The sequence below is a fragment of the Apaloderma vittatum genome, unplaced genomic scaffold, assembly GCF_000703405.1.
Source record: "Apaloderma vittatum isolate BGI_N311 unplaced genomic scaffold, ASM70340v1 scaffold10003, whole genome shotgun sequence".
NCBI classification, from domain to species: domain Eukaryota; kingdom Metazoa; phylum Chordata; class Aves; order Trogoniformes; family Trogonidae; genus Apaloderma; species Apaloderma vittatum.
Window position 1 is genome coordinate 2,037 of NW_009707490.1, and position 226 is coordinate 2,262.

The 226-nt window shown below is 58.8% G+C and overlaps 1 protein-coding gene across 1 annotated transcript in view; it reads left to right on the top strand.

Annotated features, from left to right (window-relative positions):
• Positions 1-223, top strand: part of SLITRK1 (SLIT and NTRK-like family, member 1) — a gene marked incomplete at its 3' end in the record, with an annotated part of 2,253 nt that extends 2,030 nt beyond the window's left edge. The window contains 1 exon segment of the mRNA XM_009866217.1: positions 1-223. This exon segment is cut by the window's left edge and continues 29 nt beyond it. Coding sequence (XP_009864519.1) covers positions 1-223 — 223 coding nt within the window.
• Between the last annotated feature and the right edge of the window lie 3 nt (positions 224-226).

Genomic DNA, 226 nt, shown 5'->3' on the forward strand with positions numbered 1-226 from the left:
TTCGGTGCTGGTGCCAGGGCTCCTGCTGGTTTTTGTGACCTCTGCATTCACGGTGGTTGGCATGCTGGTGTTCATCCTGAGGAACAGAAAGCGCTCCAAGAGGAGGGACGCCAACTCCTCCGCATCAGAAATCAACTCCTTGCAGACGGTTTGCGACTCGTCCTACTGGCACAATGGGCCCTACAGCGCCGATGGGGCCCACAGGGTTTACGACTGCGGCTCCCAC